Raw genomic sequence first — 27,321 nt, 5'->3', positions numbered from 1 at the left:
TCTTTTTGGGATCTTTTTCAAGAGGTGATCAGTGAATTCTTTCATTTTCTATTTTGTCTTCTGGTTCTAGAATATCAGGGCAATTTTCCTGGAGAATTTCTTGAAGAATAATTTCTTGGTTCTTTTTTTTTATCATGGCTTCCAGGTAGTCCAATAACTTTAAAATTATCTCTCCTGGATCTATTTTCTAGGTCAGTGGTTTTTCCAATGAGATAGTTCACATTGCTTTCTATTTTTCATTTGTTTGGATCTGTTTTATAGTATCTTGATTTCTCAAAAAGTCATTAGCTTCCAATTGCTCCAATTTAATTTTGAAGGAATTATTCTCTTCAGTGAGTTTTTAAAATTCCTTTTCCATCTGACAAATTTGGCTTTTTAAGGCATTGTTCTCCTCATTGGCTTTTTGGACCTCTTTTGCCATTTGAATTAGTCTACTTTTTAAGGTGTTATTATCTTCAGAATTTTTGGGGGTCTCCTTTAGCAGACTGTTGACTTGCTTTTCATGATTTTCTTGTGTCATTCTCATTACTCTTCCCAGTTTTTCCTCTGCTTCTCTTACTTGATTTTCAAAATCCTTCTTCCATAGCCTGTGACCAGTTCATATTTTTCTTGGAAGCTTTTGATGCAGGAGTTCTGACATCATTGTCTTCCTCTAGTTCCATGCTTTGATCCCTTTTGTCCCCAAAATGGGATTGTATGGTTTGATTGCACTTGCTCATCTTGCCAATTACTTGACTTTTGAACTCTTTGCCATGGTAGTACTCTGCTTACAGAATGGAGAGAGTTTTGTCCCAAATTGCTGGGGTTTTTGCAGCTGCCAGAGCTATTAGTTGGGCACCCTCTCTACAGCCCCCACAAGTTCTGGCTCATTGGCCACACACCCCAGGACCGCCACCCAAGACTGCAAGCCAGACCCAGGCAGGTCAAAGCAAGAGCAATTGCCCTTTGGATGGTCACTTGGTTCCCCTATGATCTGCAAGCCAGGAGCTCTGAAAGCAGCCACATGGCACAGCCCTACCACTTCTTGCCCTGGGGACAGAGGCCGGACCTTGCTGTTCCTTCAGCCTTACAACAGAGTTCTTGACTGACCTTTTATTTTCTCTTTGGTGTTTATGGGTTGAAGAGTCTGGAAACTGCTACAGCTGCTGGTGATTCACTCTCCTGAAGTCTGCTCTGGCTGGTCTGGGTGCTCCTTGGGGCCACCAGAACCATGACTTACTAGGAACTACACATGGCTCACAGGGTGCTGTGATAGGCCTTTCTCGTCAGCCTGCCAGGCTGCCTTCAGCAGAAGATTTATTTCTCTCTGTCTCTTTGTGGGTTCTGTAGCTTTAAAATTTGTTTAGAGTCATTTTTTAAACAGGTATTGAAGGTGGTTGAAGCCAGAGCCCACGCCAAGTTTTACTCCGCCATCCGGTCCATGTCATTTTAAAAGCTGAGGTTAGTGTAGTTCCATTGGCTTCTTTAGATGCTTCCCTTTTTTTTCCTCATCAGTGTGAGTGTGTGTGTGTGTGTGTGTGTGTGTGTGTGTGTGTGTGTGTGTGTGAGAGAGAGAGAGAGAGAGAGAGAGAGAGAGAGAGAGAGAGAGAGATTATTGCCGGACATTTGTGTTTAGAATTTCCTGTCCCTCTTTTAAAATTCTATTTTATCTTCCATTAACAAGTATAATGATAGAGAGTTAGAAACAAGAACAAAAGTAAGAAAAAAAACCAAGTGGAAAGGATTATAAATTATTGGACATGTGTCTATAAACTTGTTATATACAAATTCCTTAAAACAAAACAAAGGATATATTGTCTCTAAAAAGGGAGTTGCCAAAATTTCTTTCTTATTTGTGTGTCACTTTTTGAACCTATTTTTGTTGCTGTTGTCTTTAAAACATCATTGTCAATCCATATATTCTTTGTTATCAGCTTTTTTTCATACTGTATCATTTCCGATAAACATTCCTCGATGTTTATTCCTCTTCTATTGGTCTTTTCTTAGGACATACTAATTTTTTATTACATTTATGTACCACACAGACCTATGAATAGGTATAGGTATTCTGGAAAGTAATTTGGAATTATGTCTAAAATGTAACTTAAATGTGAATACTCTTTGACTAGGTAATATTACGATTGGTGTCAAAGAAAGAGGAAAAGAAGCCACATGTACAAAAATATTTATAGCAGCCCTTTTTGTAATGACAAAGAACTGGAGAAGACATGGTCAAGATGGCAGAGTAGAAAAAGGACCTCCTCATGGCTCCGGCTCTCACCACTTCCAATCCATGTAAAAGGGGACTCTGAACAAACTTTGGAGCTGCAGAACCCACAAAATGACACAGAGAAGCTAACCTCCTGCTGAGGACAGCCCGGCAGCCTGTCAGGAACAGGCCAGCGCAGTGCCCCGGTTGCCGAGCCCAGCTCCACATAGAGATTTTAGCCCCAGGGTGAGCCTGACCAGCCTCTGGCCGGAGGGACTCCAGATCACAAGCAGCTGTGGCCGTTTCCAGATTTATCAACACATAGATGCTAAGGACAAAGTGGGAGGTCAGTGCAGTGTGGACTTTGGGACCCAGTAGTTGGGAGTGCATTGGCTTTTGCCCCCGGGGCAAGAAGCCACTAAGAGCTGCAGCACAGTGCCGTGGCAGCTTCAGCTCCTGGCCTGCAGAGTGTAGGGGGACCAAACAACCAGTCTGAGGGGTAATTGCTCTTGCTTTAACTTTCTTGGATCTGGATTGCGGTCTAGGGTGGAGGTCCTGGGGTGTGTGACCAGCTTGCCAGAGCATGTGGAGGCTAAAGAGAGGGCACCCAACTAATACCTCTGGCAGCTGAGAAAACCCCAGCATTTGGAACGAAGATCCTCTGTGTGAGAAGGCAGATTCCTACTGTGGCAAAAAACCCAGGGGTCAAGTGACTGAGGGATGACATGACCAGGTAAAGGAAACAAAGAAGACAGAAGATTCCAACATTAGACTCCTATTTTGGAGACAAAAAAAGGAGCAAAGCATGGAACAGTTGGAAGACAGTGAAGTCAGAACTCCTGCACCAAAAGCTTCCAAGGAAAATACAGGCTGGTTACAGGCCATAGAGGACCTTAAGAAGCAGATAAGACAAGTGGAGGAAAAATTGGGAAGAGAAATGAGAATGATGCAAGAAAATTATGAAATGAGAGCCAACAGCCTGACTGAGGAAAATAACACCTTAAAAAACAGACTAACTCAAATGGCAAAAGAGGCTCGAAAAGGCAATGAGGAGAAGAATTCCTTAAAAAGTCGAATTTGCCAGATGGAAAAAGAATCTCAAAAGCTCACTGAGGAGAATCATTCCTTCAGAATTAGATTGGAGCAAATGGAAGCTAATGCCTTTATGAGAAATCAAGATGCTGTTAAAGAGATCCAAACAAATGAAAAAATAGAAGGCAATGTGAAATATCTCATGGGAAAAACCACTGACCTGGAAAATAGATCCAGGAGAGATAACTTAAAAAATTATTGGATTACCTGAAAGCCATGATCAAAGAAAGAACCTAAAAATCATCCTCCAAGAAATTCTCAAGGAAAACTGCCCTGATGTTTTAGAACCAGAGGGCAAAATAGAGGTTGAAAGAATCCACCTATCACCTCCTGAAAAAGATCCCAAAAAGAAAACTCCTAGGAATATTATAGCCAGGTTCCGAAATTCCCAGATGACGGAGAGAATAAAGTAGCCAGGAAGAAACAATTTGAATATTGTGGAAACACAATCAGGATAACACAGGATCTGGCAGCTTCTACACTGAGGGATCGAAGGGCTTGGAATATGATATTCCGGAGGTCAAAGGAGCTGGGATTAAAACCAAGAATCACCTACCCAGAAAAACTGAGTATCATGTTACAGAGGAAAATATGGTCATTCAGTGCAATAGAGGACTTTCAAGCATTCTTGCTGAAAAAACCAGAGTTGAATAGAAAATTTGACATTCAGATACAAGAAGCAAGAGAAGCCTGAGAAGCTAAACAGGGAAAAGCAATCATAAGGAACATATCAAAGTTGAACTATTAACATTCCTACATGGAAAAATGATAATTGTAACTGATGAAACTTTTCTCAGTATCAAAATAGTTGAAGGGAGTATGTGTGTGTGTGTGTGTGTGTGTGTGTGTGTATGTGTATGTCTATATCGGAGAGTATATGGGCGTATGAATACATATGTGAATGTGTGTATATATGTATACAGGTATACATAGATAGAGGGCACAGGACCAATTTAATTGGAAGGAATGATACTTAAAAGGTGAAATTAAGAGGTGAGAGAGGAATATAATGAGAGGAGATGGGAAGAGACAGAATGGGGTAAACTATCTCATAGAGAAGAGGTAATGGAAAATGGTTACAATGGAGGGGAAGAATAGGAAGGCAAAAGGGAATGGGTCAACCTTATTCTCATTGAATTTGGCTCAGGGAGGCAATGACATACACTCTAAATAGGGTATCTCACACTGCAGGAGAGTAGGGGGGAAGGGGATGAGAGGGAGGATGATGGAAGGGAGGGAAGGCTGGGGGGAGGGAAGTTGGAAGCATCCACTTTTGAAAAGGGACGGGATCAAAGTAGAGAATAGAACAAGTGGGAGGTGGGATAGGAGGAAGGGAAATATAGTCAGTCTTTTACAATATATCTACTATGTTAATGTTTTGCATTAGCTACACATGTACAACCTATACTGAACTGCTTATCTTCCCAATAAGGGTGGGTGACAAGGGAGGAAGGGAATGAATCTGGAATTCAAAGTTTTAAAATCATATGTTTAAATATATATTATTAATGCTAAAAAAATGACAAAGAACTAGAAATTAAAGGGTTGCCCATCAACTGGGGAATTGTCAAACATTTCATAGTATATGAATGTAACATAATACTTCAGTGCTGTAAGAATTATTCAAAGAGATAATGCAGTGTGAAGTGAGCAGAACCAGTAGAATATTTTATATAATTACAACAGAATTGTAAAAGATAAATGTTGGAAGACTTCAGAGCTCTGATCAATCCAAATTCGTAGTGCAGTTGAGAGAGCATTGGGCCTATAGTCAGGAAGACCTGAATTTAGATGTGGTGTTAGATACTTTCTAGCTGTGTGACCCTGGGCAAGTCACTTAACCTCTTTCTGCTTCAGTTTCCTCAACTATAAAATGGGGATAATAAAAACACCTACCTTTTGGAATTGTTGTGAGGATCAAATGAGATAATTGTAAAACATCTGGGTAAATCACCTGATTCCTGACAGAGAAGTGAGACATATTTTTTGGATGTAGTTAGTGCTGGAATTTTATTTGACTGTGCATATTTATTACAAGAGTTTTGTTTTTCTTTTTTCTTTTCCAATGAAGGTGGGGAGAAGGTGAGAAAAATAGAAAATAAGTTTTGGTTGCTTAAAAAAATTTAAACCATTTATATATTGTAACTTGTTCAGTCACTTCCTAGTTATGGACACCTAGTTGACTTCCAGGATCTTGCTGTTACAAATATTTCAGCTACCTCTGTTTAGCAACCATTATCCCCTTTGTATGCCTAGCCATGGGGCATGCAAGTCTTTTCTCTGAGCTTTCTGAAATAAAGTATATAGGCTGTATGAACTATGTTCAGCATTTCTCACCTAAGTTTTTAGGAGGTCTAAGACCATTGGTGACAAACAGATAGAAACAGAGCCCTGCTGCTGCATTGTGACTTGTTTAGTTGTTTTTCAGTCATGTCCAACTCATCATGACCCCAGTTGGGGTTTTCTTGGCAAGGACACTGGAGTGGGTTGCTATTTCCTTCTCTAGCTCATTTTACAGATTAAGAAACTGAGGCAAACAGGATTAAGTGACTTGTCCAGGACCACAGTAATTGTCTGTAATTGTCTGAGGTCGGATTTGAAGTCAGGAAGATGAGCCTTCCTGATCCAGGTCCAGCACTCTATTCACTGTGCCACCTAGTTCTACCCATCCCATTCTCCACTTAGCAAACCAGAAATTAACATTATCTATATTGCATTGTACTTTTATTTCTTTTGTTAAGTATCTCCCAATTACATTTTAATCTGGTTGGACCTCTTGAGTCTGGTCTAAGACTATGGTGATCTTTCTCTGAGATCCTTGTCAATTTCCATTTATAAACCAGCACTTCTATGTTAATTAGAGCTAAGCCCCAGACCAGAAGTTCAGTCTTTGCTTCTCAGAGAGCAGATTATAAGCTGGGTAAGTCAAGCATTTGTAGAATGCTATGCTTTTAGCATAATAAGACTTCTAATAGGTGTCCAGGTAATTGAACACAACATATACCTTGTCACTTCCATTTTTTGTAACTCAAAATTGGGAAGCATTACCCATAACCTTCATATAGGTGGAAGATAAATACCTTCCCACAGCAAAATCATATCTGTTTTTATCTTCACAGAAATCCATTCTGACATGCTTCTACCCTTGGGTTAATAGATTTCTATAGAGGGATATGTAGTTTGACATGACAGTACTGTCCCTTTCTCCTTCATGATTTCATTGTCATGGTCCAATGGCAAGTCCTTTTCCACCAAGATTCAATAAAATAGTTAACATTTATATAGCATTTTAAGGTTTGCCAAGTTCTTTACACAAATGAGAAAAATATCCTTCACCACAGCCCTGTAAGTTAGATGCTATGAATATCCCCCAAAAGATGAGGAAACTGAAGTTGTGACTTTAAAAATTTCCACAGCCATTAAGTGTCAGAGGTAGGATTTGAACTTAGGTCTTCCTGATTGCAAGGGCTCTAACAACTAAGTCACCTAGATGCCATCATAATATCTGTAAGATTGTATTTACCTCTGTGTTACAATTTTGAGTTTCATTTTATTCCCCATAATCTGTACATTTGTAAATATCTGAAACCCTGAGTTTTGTTCCTAACCCTCTTTCCTCTTTTTTCTCCTAAGAATTCCTGGGCATATCATACCTTAAGCAGAATTCTAAGAAATGACAGGAAATGTTACTTTGCACAGGCATAAGAAAAATAGGATCTAACATAGTCTTCCTTCTAGTATGCCATTCTTTTTTTCTCAAGAGAGAACTATTTCATTTACACTATGGATTTAAGGGTCACTGCATTATCCAATGAAACTTAATAATGGAGCAAAAGTCTAGTATAAGTTTCAATACAGGACAATCATATATATCCTCCAGAGCTGATGTTAGAAACTTTTTTTTGTATCATGGACCCCTTTGGTAGGAGTCTGGTGAGACCAATGTACTTCTCTAAATAATATTTTTAAGTTCATAAAGAAATTTGTAGGATTACAAAGGAAACCAATTATATCAAAATACTTTTGATAACCAAGTTTGTAGATCCCAGGTTAAGACTCCCTACTCTAGAGGCCAAAAACCTTGAGGAAATGGGATTTCACAGAGTTTTTTAGTCTCCAGATCAATCCGGAGTATAGTGCTGCTATTCAGTGAGCCTGTATTACAACAGCCTGCTGTGTTTTGGTGGGTGCTTCTGACCAGGAAAGAATGGAGCACACCCAGTCAAGTAGTGATCCCAGTGTGTTTAAAATGGTACCGAACTAGTAGAATTTGAATTCTAGCTCTGGCACTACCCATGAGATTTTTGGCAAGTTGCTGTCTCTCAGGGCCTCAGTTTCTTCACCTTGAAAATGAAGCAGTTGGCCAAAATAATCTCTGTGATACCTTCTAGCTCTTCCTGATTCATAGCCTGCTAAGAAGTTGATTCAGATTCTGTTATCTGGGCTAATGGGCTTAGATAATCAGCATGATGATTAGCATAGATAACTAAAAGCTTGAGCAATGCCTTGACTTTTTTTTTATGAAGAAAAACTTGGTATCAAGCTGGTTTATCTTGAATTAAAGAATGGTTAGTTAATGAAGTGTGGGAAAGATATCCTTACTGGTGATTCCACCTTTAAGGTTACTCTAAACCTTAGGGATGGATTCATCACAAGATCCCATTGTATAATTTTGGTTTTGTTAAGAGTTGGTGATTTAAAGAACAGAGTTCTAACCGTTTAGTACATAACTAGCAAAATCTTAGACTCTGCTCCAAAACTACACTCAGCTCATTCATTAAAGAGGCAGCATGATTCAATGGAAAGTACACTGGTTTTGGAGTCAAGATCTGGGTTCAAATCCTGGCTCCCCCAATTTCTTTTTAAATGCTATACTAATAGAGAGTAGATACAAAGAAATAGGGAAAAGGTCTCATTGGATGATTGGATGATTGACTAGTCTTCTGGGAAGCATCGAGGTGCCATGGTAGATAGAGGGGTAGGTGTGGAGTCAGGAAGTCTCATTTTCCTTAGTTCAATGTGCCCTCAGACACTTACTAGCTGTGTGACCCTGGGCTTAATTCTGTTTGTGTCAGTTTCCTCATCTGTCAAGTGAACTGGAGAAGGAAATGATGAACCATTTCAGTGTCTTTACAAAAAAAGAAAAACAAACCAAACAGGGTCACAAAAAATCAGACATGATTGAAATGACTGAATAATTCTTCAGGGGCATAACTATAAAGTTCCAGGCTCTATGTCTCTCCCTCCACAGTTGGATTTGCGTCCAATTTCTACCACTTGCTACCTGGGTGACTCTGGGCAAATCAATTAACTTTTCTTGGGGCTCTACTATTTTCATCTTCAAAATGAGGGGGTTGAACTCAATGGCCCCTGACTTCCCTTCCAGGTCACTGATCTTCTGCCACTGTTAGAAATCACTAACAACCAGTAGCAAAATGATTTGCAAAATCATTCTTTCTGGGTCTCACTGGGAGCAAGCTTCAACAATTCACCAGGAAAGATAATAGGATTGTAAGAACTTTCGTTCACATATCAAACTGACCCAGATCTAGGGCTCAAGAGTGGCATCAGCCTTCTTTGCAGACTGCACAATACTCAATAAAATATCTGCCCCTAGATTTTGGTGATATCTTTTACCTCTGGCTTCTGAAGTGTGGGCAAGCAAGCAATTCATTAGCATTGCAACTCCCTTGGTCTTCATAGAATCATAATCCTGGAACTGGAAGGGACCTTAAAAGTCACCTAGTCCAGGGGCAGCTAGGTGGTGCAGTGAATAGAATACCGGCCCTGGAGTCAGGAGGACCTGAGTTCAAATTTGACCTCAGACACTTACTGTGTTTCCCCGATAATAAGACACTGTCTTATTATTTTTTTTGGACAGAAAAACACCAGAGGGCTTATTTTCAGGGGAAGGCTTATTTTAATGAACATTGACAGCAATTTTAATAAACAGGTAAATGTGAACAAAAAAATGTACCTTTATTCAATAAGCAAATCACTGGGGAAGAACAGGATGACGTGCTCACTGCTGCAGCTCTGATTGGATGCAGCTCAGAGCGCGGCATGCGTTTCACCGGGGGGGCGGATGGAACGGTGCATACAGAGGGTACTGTAATGTAGCGTGTAGCGCAGGGGATCACCTTCACTACAGTAGCAATCTCAATAGGGCTTATTTTCGGGGGAGGGCTTATTTTAGAGGAATCTTACACAGTAAGGGGAGGGCTTATTTTCGGGATAGGTCTTATTATCGGGGAAACACGGGTAACACTTACTAGCAATGTGACCTTTGGCAAGTCACTTAACCCCAATTGCCCTGCCCCCTCCAAAAAGCAAAAAAAAAAAAAGTAACAACAATAATAATAGCATGTTCCCTATTAAGGGTGGAAAAAGTTATCCAGAAAAAATACAGGATGGGGGCTGCTAAATGGCACAATGAATAGAGCCCTGGCCCTGGAGTCAGAAGGACCTGAGTTCAAATCTGGCCTCAGACACAACACAAAAACTAGCTGTGTGACCTTAGGCAAGTCACTTAACCCCAGTTGCCTTACCTCCCCCTCCCCCCCCCGGGATGATAAAGACTCTGAGAATTTAAAAAAAAAAGTCACCTAGTCCAGCTTCCTTATTTGTACCTGAGGAAACTGAGACCCAAAGAGGTTAAGTCAAATAGACAAGTAGCAGAAATAGGATCTGAACTCAGGTCCTGTCTTTCTCTTAATGGAAAGACAGGGAGGCTTGAGATTTAGTCAGTAACCCAGATTCTTATCCAGTGAGTGAGGCATTCTACAGATCTTAATGCGTGTAAGTCTCTTAAAATAGGATAAAAACACACAACAACCTTCAGATGCTTCTTTAAAACACCAGCCCACAAAATAACATTTAGACATCCTTCAAAAGTATGAATGACCAATTTGAGTGAAACCAGTCATTGTCTCCACCCCCAAAGACCCAAGAATTTCACTTTTTCAGTTATGCTGCAGTTAGAGACAGATCCTTAATTGTAGTGGTGCCAGGGGACTCCCTGTCAACGACACATAATTTTGCATCATCTTTCTGAGCTTACTTTCTTTCACATTCTTGTATTTTTCCAGCAGACAGCAGTCTAGAGTTTCTGTGTGGCTTTCACCCTCTGCTACTAGCTGAAAGGCACAGCTTTCAGAAATGTCAGAAATCCTCCGGGAACTAGTCTATGTTTCTGAAAAGGCAGCAAACATTGCCCGGGCCTGCAGGCAGCAAGAATCACTTTTCCAACTACTAATAGAAGAAAAGAAAGAAGGAGAAAAGAACAAGAAATTTATAAATGACTTCAAGACATTGGCTGATGTGCTGGTACAGGAAGTTATAAAACAGAATATGGGTAACAAGGTAAGAAAGCTTACAGGATAGACCATTGTTTTTCTCTCTATGTAAATTTCATTTCATTTGCAAACCAGGTTAGAAAGAGCCCTGGATTTTCTCCACCATCTATTTTTTCTACTATTGTTTTTCTTTTTTAAAAAATTATTTTTAATTTTTTGAAATAAATTTTAACATTTTAATATTTATTTAATTTTAATTTAATTTTAATTTTTTTTCTTTACAAATTGCATTTCATTTACAAATCAGGTAGAAAGAAGCCCTGGATTTGGAGTCAAAGAAATTACAGTTGAAATTCTCTCTCTGACATTTGCTAGCTTTGCGATCCTGGGCAAATCATTGAACTTTACTGAAACCTATCTGACAATAGGGAGATCGCATTAGCTACCTAGGAATTTTAAAAGCTTTAAAGTGACATAAAATTAAGTTATTATCCTCAGAGAATAGAAAATGTTAGCATGGTTTTGGACCAGCATATTTGCTTACTTACTAACCCTCCTTGTGGAAGGAGTACTGAAGAATTTATTATTTCTCCTTATTTTTAATTTCAGGAAACTTAAAATCAGTAAACCATTTATAAGAGGTTACAGGGAATTGTTGGAGGTACTTACAAGATGAATAAAACTGTTACTGTGTAACCTTTCCTTATTAGATAAGCCATATCTGCATATAAGTAGAATAGAAAATGGAGCAGAAGTATAAAAGGAATCTAAACAAGAGGAAACATGGTCTAAAAGTACACTGTACTTAAGATCAAAAAACCTTGGTTTGAATCCTGTCTCTAATTCTTGCTGTCTGTTACAACAAACATGGGCAAGTCTATTAACCTTTCTAAGCCTCATTTTCATGCTCTGTAAATTGAAGCTAATACGGGTACTGCCCTACTCAGGGTAATAGTGAGTTAAGTGCCTTTTAAAGCTTCAAGTGCTGTAGAATTGTGAGCTATCACCCTGAGCTTACATTTCTGGGTAATAGATCTTCCAGAAAGCGGCTGATAAACTGGCTGCTGTTACCCTTCTCTGGTGCTGTATAAAAATAAAAATAAAAAAGGCATCTTTTTCTAGAGTGACTTAAGTGACATCCTGACTAGAGGCAGAAAGACTACCAGAGGCACTACTCTATCTTAAGTGGCATTTCAAGGCCCAAGGACTTTTATAAAATTTAAATAAAAATGCATTTTTATAAAGGGCAAAGTGTTACTGGGGTGATTGAATCATGGAGTCAAATGCATTAATGTGTCATAAAAGCATTAAAAGAAATGTGGACCATTGATGTCCCTTCATGATATGTATGTTGGTGATGATGTGGAAATAATTATCACTCATGAGTCATAGGCTTGTTTTCTTTTTCATAAAATTGTTTTTAACAATTTAATGTTATTTTGATATAACAGAATTCCTCTTTAAATAAGGGATTGTTATGGCTTTGTCTTGTGTCCTCAGTGCCTTGTGGCCAATCGATCAATGTTTATTAAGCACCTACTGTGTGCCAGCCACTGTTCTAAGCACCGGGAATACAAAGAAGACAATCCTTGTCCTCAAGGAGCTTACTGTCTGATGGGGGACAACTCCCATAAAGAAGTTAAAAAGTAGTTGGGGATAGGGGGAGGCCAATGTATCCAGCACTGGGGGATGATGGAGAAGTCAAAAGAGTACAGCCAGGTGGGAAATGCACAAAGTATGTGCTTGGAAAATTCATGTTTAGTCAAAATGATCTGTCATCTCACTAATGCAGCTACTCTATTCCTTATGCAATTCAGATTATAACCCATTCACACCTCATTCCATGTAATTCTCATCCAAACTTGAAGCTTTCTTCTAGGTCTTTAATACTTAATGGGTAGCTGGACAGCCCCCAGACTATCTATTCTTTGTAATGTGACTAGCCCACTTCCTTTTTTAATTAGACGCTCCCTAGAGAGTAACTTTTATGCCACTCTTTGCAAATAAGTTGTCTTTGGTAACATGCTGTATTCTCTGTCTACCTACCATTCATATCTCTGTGGCCTCTTGGGTCATCTCTAATTTTTGGTTCATTAGAGATCCTGATTCCATAACTTATAACCCTATAGCATAAACAGAAGAATATTAGTGTTAAATATGGGATTTTTGTGTCTGGAACCAGTGAGGAATCATCGAAGGCCTTGTGTACTTTCCCAGATTTAATCCGCTATAAATACATATTGGGGCCTAACTCACTCTAGTTCATCTGTAGCTCCTTTTAAATCTCCATGTATTAATGAACTAACTCAATGGACTGTCCATCCAATTGCAGGTCATAATAATAGACAAGATGCAACCTTCATCAAAGTAGTTTTTCTTATCCCTTGAGTATGGAGCTCACTGAGGAAGTTTTATAGTATTCTCAGGCTTGACTCAAGCAGCACAATGTTACTGGACATGGGAATATATCTGAAGAACCTCCCTGTCTAGAGGAGAGATGTTTGGACAGCACAAAATGTCCTCTGTGATAGAAGTTGCCACACAGAGGGTACCAGGTGGCTCAGTGGATAGGGCGGTGGACCTGGATGCAGGGAAACTGAAACCCAAATCTGACTTTGGATGCTTACTAGCTGTGTGACTCTGGGCAAGTCACTTAACATCTATTGGCCTCAGTTTCCTCATCTGTGAAATGGGGATAATAACATCACCTGCCTCTCAGGTTTGATAAATGCTTGTTTCTTTCCTTTCTTTGAGCATATAATCTGCCTGCCAATATTTCTTCCTGGCTTTAGCAATGTAGTTTGATAAACCAACTCGTTGGTCATTTGACAAATGTAATGATAGCTAGCATTTACATAGCATTTTAAGGTTTAAGATCTGCACTTTTCAAATATCATCATTGCAAAATTCACCATACTCTCCATGGTGAGAAGATGTTTTCAGCTGCTGTTTCTCTTGCTAATTGAGCCCTTGTGTTCTGGTTTGTTTTAACAGGGACATAACCCTGTTATCACTTTAGGCACCATTTCAACATTCAAAATTTTTCCTGCCAGATACTTTATAAGTAGGCAATTTCACTATAACCTTGGTGATAGTGAAATAGGAAAAAAACCAAGAATTATAAAGCAACTCCTATGTAGCAGTCACTATGCTAAGCAAATATTTCTTATTGATATTACAAATATTATCTCATATCAATATTACAATTATTATCTCTTATCAGTATGACAAATATTATCTCATATGATCCTTAAAACAACCTTGAGAGGAAGATGTTATTATTATCCCCAATTTACAGTTGAGGAAACTGAAGTAGTTAGTGACTAAGTGACTTGCCCAGGGTCACACAGCTAATAAGTATCTGAGTCCAGATTTGACCTCAGGTCTTGCTAGGTGTGGGTAGAGTTCTCTGTCTGCTGTACCATCTATCTGCCTAACATCTCACTTTAGGGTGCAAATGATTAAGTTGATTATTCTAGAAGTTCTAAAATCTGTTCCTTTTCTGCTATTTCACCAACATTGCTGAAGAAGCAGAAGGGACCCAAGGAAGACTACAGGGCTACTTGATGGTTTTTGTTTTATGGGATTTAGAGTTGAGTGGAACCTTTAGAGATTTTCTTATTCAACATCATTTTATTATTATTATTATTTTCTTTTTTTTTAGAGTGATACAGAGCAAATTTAATCTCTCTTTTTTTTTTTTTTTTGGAAGGGGGAAGGTAGGGCAATTGGGGTTAAGTGACTTGCCCACAGCCACACGGCTAGTTTGTGTGTGTGTGTGTGTGTGTGTGTGTGTGTGTGTGTGTGTTAAGTGTCTGAGGCTGGATTTGAACTGAGGTCCTCCTGACTCCATAGCCGGTCCTCTATTCACTGTGCCCCTAGCTACCCCTCAATATTATTTTAAAGAGGAAGAAACTGAGGTCCTAAAAATTTGTGACCTGGCCAACTTTACAGTGTAGTCAGTGGTCAGGATTAACTCAAATCATCTTTCTCTAAATACATTGTCCTTTTCCTTTGGCCAAATTATCTGTTTCCTAGTGTCCGGCCTGTTGGGGATGAATATCTCTGCACTTAGCCAGGCTTCTCCTTGGACAGAAGTGATGTTGACTGCTGGGGCCATCCTCAAAGCTTTCCCAGCTTGATATTTTTTTTTAATGATAAGGAAAACTTAAAATCTTTTTCTTTTTGCCTTTCATGTCAAGTAGTGTAAGACATGAGTCTTTAAAAAAAAACACATTGATTCTCAGCTATTGATAAGTAGAGTAGCTGGGTGGCACAGTGGATAGAACACTAGGCATGGAGTCAGGAAGACCTTAGTTCAAATCCGGCCTCAAACACTAGTTTTGTGACCCTAGGCAAGTCACTTAACCCGCTTTGCCTCAGTTTCCTTACCTGTAAAGTGAACTGGAGAAGGAAATGGCAAACCACTTCAGTATCTTTGCCAAGAAAGCCCTAAATGGGGTCACAAGGAGTCAGACATGACTGAAGCTAGACAACAACACTGATAAATAACCAAGTAGCTACCCTTATTGGCTAAGACTATAAAACAAAAGAAAAAATGAATGCTGCTATAGATTAATATCTATTGCCTGTCAGTCCAGTTATTAGATTAATATTTTAAAATTTTAATCTAATTTATTAAATTTAATTTAAAATTAAAATTTTCATATCATCTATGGTCCATGGATGGTAAAAATGAGTTTAATAAATAGTTTTGCTTTAGATCCTGAAGGGTGTAATCTATACCACAATTTGGCATATACTTGGAGAAAATCCATCTTGTCTGTTATAAAATCTCTACTCCAAGATCCATGCTTCATATGAACAACTGCAAAATTTTGTTGGGACTAATTTATTTGTTATATATCAAAGTGGCCTTTTCTCTTTATTATAGCATATTTTATTTTGGGCAGGTAGGTAACACAGTGAAGAGCACTGGCCTTAAAATCAGGAAGACATTTTCATGAGCTCAAATCTGACCTCAGATGTTTACTAGTGTGTAGTAAACTAGTATGTTTTAGTAAACTACTATGTTTACTGTGTGACCCTGGGCAAGTCACTTAACCCTGTTTGCCACAGTTTCCTCATCTGTCAAATGAACTGGAAAAGGAAATTGCAAACCACTTTGGTGTCTTTGCCAAAAAAACTCCAAATAGGGTATTGAAGAATTGGATATAAGTGAAAAATGACTGAATGATTTCCTTTATTTTCAATAATTTTTCTATTCCAGTCTCCCTTGTTTTGGATAACTCATATCCCAGTCCAAATGTTAATAAAGCCTCTGAGTTGCTAAGAATCACAGCCTGAGATGAAAATAAAACCTAAAATCACCAGTCTTATTCCAACCCCTGCCCACTAATCACTTGAGTACTATTTACTTTCCAGTCACTAAGGTATCAATTCACACCACAAAGCAGCAATCATACTTTAAGTGGTCTGTAAAAGGCAGGATTGTGATTGGGTGATTCTGATCTGGGAATTCTAGTAGAACTTTTGCAAATGATGAGGGAAACACAGGGAGGAAAGTTAATTTATAATTTTTGAGGGGGAAGGATGTGTACTTTTAGGTACAAACTACAAATTAGATTCTAAATTGGGTTGTCCTTTTATAGCTGCACTGATACCAAGGGCAGTCTCTGAATTTTCACAACTTATGTGTTGAATTTAGAAGACAAAATTAATCTGTTCAAAACTCAACATGTGGTTTTCTGTTTTTATCTCACCCTCTCCTCCCTCCCTCCACCCCCATCCTCAATCAATTCAGTTTCCAGGCTTGGAGAATCATATATATGGAGAAGAATCCAATGAATTTACTAATGAGCTAGGTAAGTGTGAGAATATTCATGTGTATTCTTTAAACTTAATTGTCAAAGGGTATTTAGGGTTTTTTCCCTTGTGAATATAATATTTGAATCTTTTATTTTGTTATATCTCCAGTGAAAAATGCAAATGAAGCTTTCAGACAGTAGTTATATACCTATTATTTCCTTCCTTAGAAATGTAATAGATAATAATTCACACTTCTTTGGATTGGTAATGCCAAGTTTATTTGCTCATTCTTATCTTTATGAGCATACTTTATTTTTAGATGAAAGCACATAGTTTACAGTACTCTATGCAAATAGAGACAGCAATGTAGCTTATACCATGGTGGGCTTAGTTTCGGGGAAGACCTCTAGATTCAAATCCCACTTTGTCCACTTACTATAAGACCCTGGGCAAGTCATTTAACCTCCATTTAGAGCAACTCCTGGCACTCATCCTTTTACCCATCTACTTGGGTCATAATCTTCTGGGCAGAGGGGACTCTCACACTTTGAGTTCCCTATATTTATAAAATCACAGCACCTTCATGTTCTATCATGAAATGAATCTACTTTTTTTTTAAGCAATTGGGGTTAAGTAACTTGCTCAAGATTACATGGCCAGGTGTTTCTGGGAGGGTGCTAAGTGTCTGAGACTGGATTCGATCCCCAGGTCATCCTGACACTGGAGCTGGTGCTCTTACTCGCTGTGCTACCTGGCCGCCCTGAAACGAATCTACTTTAAGCACTTTTTAAAAAAAAATTAAATATTAGGTAAAGAGGCACTTTCTATGCTGAGAACTGAGCTTGATAGATCTCCAACCTCAGCCTTCATAGTAGCAGGGATTACAGGCATGTATTGCCATGCCTACAGGCAGCTAGGTGGCGAAATGGATAGAGTGATAGGCCTAGAGTCAAGAAGACCTGAGTTCAAATCTGGTACCACCACAGTGTAACCCCAGACAAGTCATTTAACCCTGTTTGCTTAAGTTTCCTCATTTATAAAATGTACTGAAGAAGAAACTGGCAAACCACTCTAGCATCTTTGCCAAGAAAACCCTAAATGGGGTCACGAAGAGTGAGACGTGACTGAAACACAACAAAAATCACCATATCTGACTTATTTTAAGCCCTTGAAATAATAATCATTTAAATGAAATTACTCCTTATACCTTTCAATTTTCTGTCACAACCCATTCTAGGTAGACTATATTACCAATAATTAAATAATTGTCAATAATAATAGTTATGTGATTTCTTGGTGAGTATTTCCATCTATCTTAAGGAACATAGTCTCATAATCTAACCATCATTCTTGAAAACCAACATAATTCTTGTACATACAAACAAGTATGGGGTATTCATTTGCTTCTTATAAGCTAAAATGGCCTGAGAAACCAGATAAAATTGTTTCAAAACCAAAATAAACAGAGATAAACTTGTTTTAAAGTGAGTGGAAAAAACTCAGAATGATGGCCTGGGGGAGTTTCATGAATTGAGTTGTATGAACTTTACACACATTTATTTTGACACCTTTCACACTTTCTCATTCTTTGCTATGTCAGCTGAGTATGTTGCTACCATGTGTATTTAAATAAACATAAAAATTAGTGTACCGTCTCCTCATCTCATAACTATTAAAGATGAGCATTTCTTTGCTATTACATTCTTATTTTATGAGTGGGATAGTTAGTGTGTAGAGGATTAAACTTGGACACAGGAAGACCTGGGAGCCAATCCTGCCTCAGTCCACTTACTAGCTGTGTATCCCTGGACAAATCAACTACTCCTCTGTTTCCTTTTCTATAAAAAGGGGATAAGACCAAATGAGAAAATGTATGTAGAGTACTTTGCAAACCTTGAAGTGCTATGTAAATGCATGTTATTGTATAGTCATGACCAGCAATGTTGGATGTTGTGCGTCCTTCTTTCAATCTTTTATTTATTTTTAGTTTTCAACATTCATTTCCACGAGATTTTGAGTTACAAATTTTCTCCCTGTCTTTCCTCTACCCCCCACCCCCAAAATAGTAAGCCTACTGGATACCCCTTCCCCCAGTCTGCTCTCTTATATCCTCCCCCATACCCCCTCTAACTGTTGTTCATCCTTCTTTCTTGAAGAGGACCAATGACATCAGCAGGGTGATGTCTTCACTTACAAGTGAATTGGATTTAAGTGAGGCAGGGCTGTACAGAGTCATCAGCCTCACTTTATCCTCCATAGTCATTGGAGCAGTGGCAAGATAGGTGATGGCCCCAGATGTAGAGCGAGATCTTGGCCTTTTTAAGCTAAAATCTTTCCCAGGTCTCAGTTTGTCTGAGGCAATGCCAATTCAGTAGTTAAAGGGCAGGTAAGAACTGAGGTAAAAGATGGTCTAGTTTTGCCTTCACAAAAGAATCAGTTCAAGAGGGGAAGACCCTCAGAGTTTCTGGCTAGAACAAAAACAATTGCTATGTACACTCATGTTGGATAAAATAAAAACTATTTTTTTTTACATATAGCTTATATTTTCAGATAACTGAAAGCTATCAAACCTCAAAAATCAGAATAAGACAAAGTTGAAAAGGCAAAACAAAGTTGTTTAACCTGGAGGCCCTCTGATAAAATGTCTAGGAGCTAATAACTAGCAGGCCCATAAGTAGCATTCATATAGCACTTTGTGGTTCGCAAAGAGCTAGTCACGTGTTATCTCACAATAAGCCTGCAAGAGAAGTACTATTATTGTCCCCATTTCACAGATGAGGAAACAGGCTGAGAGGTTAACTTACTTGATTTGTCCCATAGTATTGGAGGTGGATTTTGAGCTAAAGTCTTCCTGACTGCAAGTCCAGAGCTCTTACCCACTGTGCCACCTTGGGATGGACAGCCCCTGCCCACTTAAGAGCATATAGTGTCATTTATTATCTTTTGAGTTTTTAGAATATAATGCTATTTCATTTTTTTTAATTCTAGGAGACAAAATCACAATTAAAGTATGTTCAACAGAAGAGGAAACTGCACAACTTCTTAGTAAGGTTCTTAATGGCAACAAATTAGCATCTGAAGCACTGGCCCAAGCTGTCCATCAGGATATCTCATTTGCTGACCCAGCTCTGGATTTGGTGAAAATCAACATTCCACAAGATATCATGGGAATGTGGGTGGATCCCATAGGTAAGAGGGTGGCAGTGGATCCCTGTCTTATAATAAACACGTTATTCTATTAATAACAACTAAGGGTTGGGGGGGGGGCCCTCACAGAGTGATCTTCTCCATTCCCAAATGAACTTTGTAACATGCTGCATAGGGAGTCTAGTCCATGATCATGCAATAAAGACTGGGTCTGTGATTTCATTTGTATAGTACCCAGAGGAGGAAGCTTCATCTATCAGTGCAGGTACATCCCTTCTTTGCAACTTAAAAGCTTAACAGAACCTCCTAAAGCACTGAGAGGAAAAGTGACCAAGGCCACATGACCAGTTTGTAGCAGAACCAGAACTTGAATCTAGTTCTTTTTGACTCTGAGACCAGTTCTCTATTCACTATAACATGATTTCTCATGACCATGAGAACATTGGTGAAAATACCGTCAACTCTTCCTACTTTTTTCCCTCATCCCTTTTTATAATCATTGTAGGGTATTAGTATTATTTATGATACCTTCTTTCAGTGTTGGGCTGACATGAGATTTTCTTTCATATTAAAAGTTTTATGTAGTTATAAATTTGGTTCCGTTCCCTATATTTTTGAGAAATGAGACCTTTATCAGAGAAACTTGCTGTCAATTCCCCCCCCCAGTTTCCTGCTTTCCTTCTAATTTTGGCTTCATTAGTTTTGTTTGTGCAAAGAACATTATAGTCATGTAATCAAAATTCTCCATTTTATTTCCTGTGATCTTCTCTGTCTCTTGTTTGCTCATAAACTCCTCCCTTATCCCATAAACCTAACAGGCAAATTTTTTCATGCTGCCCTGATTTGCTTATGATATCACCCTTTATGTCTAAATCATCTATCCATTTTCACTTTATCTAAGTATATAGTATGAGATGTTGGTATGTACCCAGTTTCTGCCAACTGCTTTCCAATTTCCTCAGCAACATCTGTCAAATAGCAAAGTCTTACCCCCAAATCTTGGATTTGGTGATTTATCAAACACTAAATTACTATGGTCACTTACTATATGCTGTGTGCTTAATCTATACCACTCTATTTAGTAGCCAGTACCAGATTGTTTTGATGATTACCATTTTGTAATATAGTTAGAAACGTGGTGCTGCTAAGCATATTTTTTTCATTGATTGATTCACTTGATATTCTTGACCTTTTGTTCCTCCAGATGAATTTTATTATTTTTTTCTAGCTCTATAAAATAATTCTTTTGTAGTTTAATTGGTATGGCAATGAATAAGTAAACTAATTTAGGTAAAATTGTCATTTTTATAATATTGGTTCAGTCTACCTTTGAGCGATGAATATTTCTCAATTTGTTTAGATCTGTCTTTTTCTGCCTGAAAAGTGTTTTGTAATTATGTTCATATAGTTCCTGGGTTTGTTTTGGCAGGTAGACTCCCAAGTTTTTCATATTGTCTGCAGTTATTTTGAATGGGATTTCTCTTTCTATCTCTTCCTGTTGGTTTTGTTGGTAATATGTAGAAATGCTGATGGTTTATGAGAGATTATTTTATATCCTGAAACTTTGCTCAAGTTGTTCATTATTTCAACTAGTTTTTTAGTTGATTCTCTAGGGTTCTTAAAGCATCCCATCATATTGTCTGCAAAAAGCAGTAGTTTTGTTTCTTTGTTTCCTATTCTTATTCCTTCAACTTCTTTTTCTTGTCTTATTGCTATAACTAGTATTTCTAATACAATAGTGAATAATAATGGTGATAATGGATGTCCTTACTTCACCCAAGTTTACAGTTTAGTTGGAGAAACAATATATAAATATAAATAAGTTAAGGAACAGTTGAAGACATAAGTAGAAGAGGGTGAGAAGATTAAGACAAGGACCCATAAGTGCCATAGGAGTATAGAGGGGGAGAAAATGGGTTTATCACCATCCTAATTAAGCTCTATCTGAATAATGACTATTTAAATTTATTTTTAGACTCTACTTATCAGTACATAAAAGGGTCTGCTAACATCAAGCCCAATCGAGGAATATTTCCATGTGGACTTCAGTGTGTTACAATATTAATTGGTGTCTATGATAGACAAACAGGGGTGCCTTTGATTGGAGTCATCAATCAACCATTTGCATCACAAGATGTAAAAACACTCAGGTAAAAGATGAATTGGCTTTGGGTGTCAGAATTGTCAGAACTTAAATAGTCTCAGATCTGGTTATCTTTTTTTTAATTTTTGCTTTTTGGAGGGCAATTGGGGTTAAGTGACTTGCCCAAGGTCACACGGCTAGTTTTTGTGTTGTGTCTGAGGCTGGATTTGAACTCAGGTCCTCCTGACTCCAGGGCCAGTGCTCTATTCACTGCACCACCTAGCCACCCCTTGGTTACCTTTTAAGATGCACCAGACTTGGATACCAAGAAATGGGCTCTAATCCTGGCTTTTCCCATTTCTGTGATCTTGCCTAGATGAATTTCTAAGCCTGACTATCCACATTTAAATTAAAATAAGGGAGTTGGACTAGACCTTTGAGAATCTAGAGAATCCCTTCCAACTCAGAAATTCTCTGAGATCATTTTTCTCTTTATATTTCAAAATTACTGAGCTGCTTACTAGCCATATGACTTTGGGCAAGTCATTTAACCCCAATTGCCCTCCAAAAAAAAAAAGCAAAAAAAAAATTACTGAGCTGGATTGGAATGTTTCTGCTGAAAGTTTTCCAGAATAGAATTTTAAACAAGGTGTTATGCTAGTTTTTGAAAGGATGATTTTTATTTTTCCTAAATCAATTCTTTATCTACTCAGACCAAAATCAGCATTTTCCAATTACAGTAAGTTTTGTACCTAAATAGGATCTGGGGTAGTTTTGGGGGGTGTTTTTTGAAGTATTGGGTGGGGGGTTCCCTCTAAAGAATCAGGATTTTAATTTGAAGTCTAGAGAGTACTGATCCTGTGCCCTTGCTTTCTCAAGTAGGCTTATACCAAGATAGAATCAAATATCACTATTAAAGTAATGTCCACAGGTAGGTGGTACAGTGGATAGAGCAATGGACATGGAGTCTGGAAGACTTGAGTATAAATCTGGCCTCAAACACTTACTAGCTGTGTGACCCTGGGCAAATCACTTTAACCTCTATCTGCCTAAGTTTTCTCATATGTAAAATGAGGATAATATTGTCCCGGGATTATGAGGATAAAATGAAACCATATTTGTAAAGCATTTTGCAAACCTTAAAGGGCTATAGAAATCCTAGCTATCATTATTGTCATTATTAATATTGCCTCCTAATTCCTAAATGTGTTTTCAAGAATATCATTAAATAAATACCCAATGGAACTTTTCTTAATGACTTCAAGCAATATGATAAATCCAAGTCAATTTTAAGAAATGAAAAGAAGAGGAATGGCATTTCTTATTGTAAACTCTGTATATTTTGTTTTCCCATCCACCTTTGCCCTTGCTTACATGGATCTCATGAATCAGGCACTTTTAACAATCAAAATATGAAATTATTATTCTGGGAATAATTTCTAGGACCCTTTAGAAAGTGAATTAGAAAGTGACCCAAGGATTTCTATGTAGTCTTGAACCATACTGGGAGTTCCAGAGCATTGCCTGAAGTTTTGTGTCATTTAAAAATGTCTGTGCAAACTAAATCAAAATTCCCCTGTCCCACACAGTGCCTGCCACATAATAAATGCTTGTTGCCTTGTTGTCTTGCTAATCTCTAGCCAGGGCTCCCTTGGAATAAACAAGAATAGAGTAGGGCCTCTCTTATCACTACAGACCCTTTAGATAGAGGCCCAACCAAACTCTGTAATTTGAATAATATGGATAGGGACTAGACTTGTAATATCATTAATTTAGGGAAATATTAGGTGAGAAAAGTCCCTCCACCATGGCAAGGAGGCACTTTTCTCTGCCTTGTGTAGTCTTATAGAGTTGTCTAGAGAACAAAATAATAGACCAGTGTTACCATCCAGTTTGCATGAAAGTTGGGACTTGGATCAAGGTCTTTCTGGCTTTGAGGTCAGCTATACCATGCTGGTATATACATCCACTATACCATGCTGACTCTCTTTTTTAATATTTTAATATTTTAATTCAGGCTATTTTTCATGTGCAAACTGTGTTCCCCTCTGAGGAAATTCACTTTCTTGCCATTTTCTTAGAATTGTGAGCCGTATTTAAGTTTCTTGAGGACAGTGATTGTTTCACTCTTTTTATTTGTATCTCTAGTGCCTGGCACATGGTAGGTACTTAAGAAATGAGTGTTGATTTTATTGTGTACCAGTCATTAATTCCCATAAAAAATAAAAACATCAAAAGTCATGATAAAAAAAACTTTCTACCTCCTTCAAGAACCACTACTTTAAATAGTTTAGATGACAAAGTATCAGGACTAGGCACAATGATGATTATTCCCAGAGAGCTGCATCTGAAGACTTAGAGCCTCTGCTATGTGTGCCATCAATAAGAGTGGAACTGGAGAGTAAGGGAAGATAAAGCAGAGTTACTAAAACCATGAAAAATTAAGAGCTAGAAGTCATTCTTAAGTTAGACACAACTTTATTTTTTCACCTTAACTTTTACACTTGATTTCATATCCCAAAAATAGTGCTAAAATTGTATAGTATTAATAATATACTCACCTGGCCGGTCAATGTTCCTAAAACATTTTTGTGCTATTATGGGTATGACACAGATGGGAATTTAAAGCCCAAGATTGCTTCCATGCCATGATGAGGCACTGGAATAGGACTTCAGTAAAGGATAAAGATTTTAAGGTCCATTAAAATAACTGTGGCAAAAGTAATGAAGAATATGTGTGTATATGTATAATTACAAACTAATGTCATTGGGAAAAATCACTGGCATTTCTTTTTCACAGGTGGAAAGGGAAATACTTTTGGGGCCTTTCTTATATGGACTCCAACATTCATTCACTTCAGCTTTCCAATGAGAATGGAAATAATGGTGAAGCAGCCAGCCAAGTGACTGAAGAGGCCAGCTGTGAACCTAAATTCACCAAAAACTTTTCTGCAGTCATTAGTACAAGTGAAAAGAACACTATCAAAACAGCCTTATCCAATGTATGTGGTGAAAATGTATATGGAGCAGCTGGAGCTGGGTACAAGAGCCTCTGTGTTGTACAAGGCCTTGTTGATATCTATATCTTTTCCGAGGATACTACATTCAAATGGGACTCCTGCGCTGCTCACGCCATATTGAAGTCAATTGGTGGTGGAATGGTGGATTTGAGGGAGTGCTTAAAAAGAAACCCAGAAACTGGGCTTGATTTGCCCCACTTGTTGTACAATGTGGACAATCAAGGGGCTACTGGTATAGATCGATGGGCCAACAAGGGTGGACTTGTTGCTTACAGATCACAGCAACAGCTAGAAACATTCCTGGATCTGTTGATCAAAAACTTGTCACTTTCTAGCACATTGACATAGGTTGGCAACTGAACTGTTTTTGTCTTATACCATAGCAGTATTTCTGATTACCTTTATCTCTAAAGTAGCTTTGTATTGTTTTGTGGTTAAATGTTCTAGTTCTTCCTATGAATTACAATATCTATTTGCACTTAAAAGCATTTTTTTCTTTTACTATGCTTTAAAAAAATCGCTAATTCTGATCTTTGAGATTGAATAATTTTGTATAACTTATAAATATTAATGTATCTAGTGCAACCTTAGTCTACCAAAGACTGGTCCAAAACAGAATATTTAAATTATAACGTGGATTTTTTGGATTATAATAAACATCAGTTTTGATGGGAAAAGACACCAATTTATGTGGGAAATGGATAGTATTCTAAATCTACACCCAATGACTTACCCTTCAATGAAAAAGTCTAAGTTACAAAGAATTTGAAGAAAATACTGTTTATATCATATGAATTTTTGCTCCTATAAATATTACTGACTTACTAATCCTTATTAAAATTATCTGGCAGATTCTACTCCTATTTTGTGGTCTTTCAGACCCAGTCCTTCTAACTACAAAGATGATCAGGGTGAGAGAGAGGAATCTTGAGCTGAAAAACATCACGCAAGATAAAAGGGATCAAAAGCAGTCCTTTCAAAACTCTTTCCCAGGATTGTCAGACTGTTGTCATCTCTCTGCCCTCTTGTGGATACTTGGAGTACCTGCAGTGTTCTCTATCAACATGAAGCACTGCACTCAAATTTAGTATCTTAATGGGGGGTAATTAGCATGCAGACAATTGAAATTTCAAATCATGGTTTTGATTTTGTTTTCTTTCGCTTTCCTTCTAGGACTCTCTGATTCTCACTGTGTACAAATAAAAATTAGTTAATCTGAATCAATCAATCAATATTAAGCACTTACTGCATGCCAGGTACTGTTCTAAATGCTAGAGATACAAAAAGAGGCAAAAAGACAGCCCTGCCCTCAAAGAATTCATAGTGTCACAGAGGAACTCACAATCTAGTGGATGAATCAAGAAGAAATTTATTCTAACGTTATTGTAAAAATAGTTCATTCTGAGATAGTGGCATTCCCTCCAGAGTTGCCTTTTGCAGACATTCTGTAAGATGAGATGAGTAGATTGGTAGAAATTATTATCTATAAGTTAGGAAAACTGATGAAGACCAGATAAGGTGACTGTGAAATCTAATATTCCTCACTGATGTAAACCATTTAATTTAAAAAATGTTCAGTTGGTCTTTTTGTTTACCACCTTCACAGAAACCAGTTTTGGGTTGTAAACCAGGGTATCTTATTTATTTTCTTACTCTTTTTGATTATTTGAATTACTATGTATAATAACATGCATGTGATAAAAACCAAACTGGAATAAAGAACTATGTAGCATGCTGTAGGACTGTGATGATATTCTTTTTCGGTTCGTAATTTCCAGTACGGCATTGCCATATGTGTAACAGGGTTTTAGAGGCTCTGATCTCATGTGGGTCTCAAGTACATCCATTTATTGGTGGTAATCACTCTGAACTTCCACTTCTTAGCCTATGTGACTCATTACCTTTATTCATTCTCCTCTTGGGCTCTAAGGTAATAAAGGGGTATGTGTTGATACCATCTCATTAATGAGAGATGTTGCAATTTTAGTAATTTGTCAATTAGCTCTGAGTCCTCAATAGGGATATCCTATGTATTAAATCAGTCATCACTCACCATAACTGTGACAACACTCTGATCATTCAGTTCTTTCAGGATGACGGCTAAAGTTTTTTCTTAAAAATTCTCTTCACGAGGGCAGCTAGGTGGCGCAGTGAGTAAAGCGCCAGCCCTGGAGTCAGGAGGACCTGAGTTCTGTTCCGGCTTCAGACACTTAACACCCACACAAAAAAACTAGCTGTGTAACCTTGGGCAAGTTACTTAACCCCAATTGCCCTCCAAAAGGCCAAAAAAAAAAAAATTCTCTTCACAAGGTAAAAATTAAGCATTTCAGGAAAGAAGTTTAACATGTTCTCTCTTTAGTGTCCTGTCCTAGTATCCATCACAATTAAGTGACAGTTCTACTGTCTCTTCCTAATATTCAATTCCATAACAATATCCTTAGACTCTAAGAGAGTGGTTATTGAATCTGGTATTTAAAAATTTGATGCTTTGTTTATAGTGAAGTTGTAATTACAATCTTAAGAAATTGTTTCTCAATCTTAAAGTTAGTTACATGTTAACAAAACTCCCTGGAATGGTAACCTAGAAACAGTCCCTAGCTTATACAAGGAATCCTTTGTCCTAATTTTGTCTCTGTACTTTTATCTATTATTAATAGAGGAGGACAAGAAAAAAGCCATGGTAAGTCTGGCCCCACTAGAATTTGACAAATTAACTTTGCAAGTTGT

The 27,321-nt window shown here is 37.9% G+C and overlaps 1 protein-coding gene across 10 annotated transcripts in view; it reads left to right on the top strand.

Annotated features, from left to right (window-relative positions):
* Positions 1-26,333, top strand: part of INPP1 (inositol polyphosphate-1-phosphatase) — a 64,108-nt gene extending 37,775 nt beyond the window's left edge. For 5 of the 10 annotated variants that reach the window (XM_069070219.1, XM_069070214.1, XM_069070212.1 and 2 more), the window contains 5 exons: positions 10,372-10,642; positions 16,340-16,400; positions 19,333-19,533; positions 21,467-21,641; positions 24,375-26,333. In XM_069070219.1, the coding sequence (XP_068926320.1) occupies positions 10,439-10,642; positions 16,340-16,400; positions 19,333-19,533; positions 21,467-21,641; positions 24,375-24,942 (1,209 nt within the window). In that variant the 5' untranslated portion in view covers positions 10,372-10,438 and the 3' untranslated portion in view covers positions 24,943-26,333. Of the gene's footprint in view, positions 1-9,161; positions 9,234-10,368; positions 10,643-16,339; positions 16,401-19,332; positions 19,534-21,466; positions 21,642-24,374 lie in introns of those variants that run through there. The other 5 variants (XM_069070217.1, XM_069070216.1, XM_069070211.1 and 2 more) reach the window with 2 other exon arrangements.
* The last annotated feature ends 988 nt before the right edge of the window (positions 26,334-27,321 follow it).

The sequence above is a fragment of the Petaurus breviceps genome, unplaced genomic scaffold (genome assembly GCF_028583685.1).
Source record: "Petaurus breviceps papuanus isolate PSGF00001 unplaced genomic scaffold, PetGlider_PUasm1.0 90804, whole genome shotgun sequence".
Classification (NCBI taxonomy): Eukaryota; Metazoa; Chordata; class Mammalia; order Diprotodontia; family Petauridae; genus Petaurus; species Petaurus breviceps.
This window is presented reverse-complemented; position numbering and strand designations above follow the sequence as displayed.